Source organism: Propithecus coquereli, unplaced genomic scaffold, assembly GCF_000956105.1.
Source record: "Propithecus coquereli isolate 6110/MARCELLA unplaced genomic scaffold, Pcoq_1.0 Scaffold126, whole genome shotgun sequence".
Classification (NCBI taxonomy): Eukaryota; Metazoa; Chordata; class Mammalia; order Primates; family Indriidae; genus Propithecus; species Propithecus coquereli.
Window position 1 is genome coordinate 4,167,977 of NW_012136747.1, and position 876 is coordinate 4,168,852.

The 876-nt window shown below is 53.0% G+C and overlaps 1 protein-coding gene across 1 annotated transcript in view; it reads left to right on the plus strand.

The window, feature by feature from the left end:
• The window catches only part of LOC105805183 (DNA dC->dU-editing enzyme APOBEC-3A-like), a 19,397-nt gene that overhangs the window by 8,032 nt on the left and 10,489 nt on the right, over positions 1-876 (plus strand). Inside the window, exon 3 of the mRNA XM_012638007.1 lies at positions 468-756. Within this exon, the coding sequence (XP_012493461.1) occupies positions 468-756 (289 nt within the window). The remainder of the gene's footprint in view (positions 1-467; positions 757-876) is intronic.

Sequence of the window (876 nt, forward strand, 5' to 3'; positions counted from 1 at the left end):
AGCCTGGGGTGAGGGTCCCCAAGCCTCTGACCTCGGCTACAAAATTTGAAGTTGCTCCAGAAACTAGTGGTCAGAGAAATCACATCTTAATGGAAGACTGAAATATTGAATGCATTGTTTTAAAATCAAATTTAATGCCAAAACTTCATGATGAACAAAATATCCACATTTTAAATGAAGTCAGGTAGTAATAGGGCTATGCAGAACTGCAGGATGTATCTGAGCTGAGAAAAAAGAGAAAGTCATCACTCCTGGCCTGTCTGTGTTTACATGGTTGATATTCATTCATCTTGGAATATTTGCATTCATTTGATATTTTAAATGTTGCTTGGAAATTCATTCATCTTGATAACTGAGGTTTGGGTGTCCCTCTCATTTTGTGCAGGAGGCCCTTGCCCCCCAGCCTCACCCTGGTCCAGGCCCTGTCCCTGTGCACAAGTGACCCCACACTCTGCTTTCCTTTCCAGCCTCGGGATATACTAAACGGCTATTGGGGCCGCCACGCAGAGATGTGCTTCCTGGACCAGCTTGGTTCCTGGCAGCTGGACCCGGCCCAGCGCTACAGGGTCACCTGCTTCATCTCCTGGAGCCCCTGTTTCAGCTGTGCCCAGGAGGTGGCCGTGTTCTTGAGCAGGAACAGCCACCTGAGCCTGCGGGTCCTCCCTGCCCGCATCTACGATCATAGCCCTGGATATGAGGAGGGGCTGAGCGCCCTGCAGGGGGCTGGGGCCCAAATCGCCATCATGACCTCCGCAGGTCAACACGGAGCCTTGGGGTGTGGGTGGCAGGGAGGGGGCCCTCGCAAGGGGCCAGAATGCGGGGAAGGGTCAGCGTCCCTGTGGGAGGGCCCTGGTCTGCTGCCTGCAGAGATGCTGG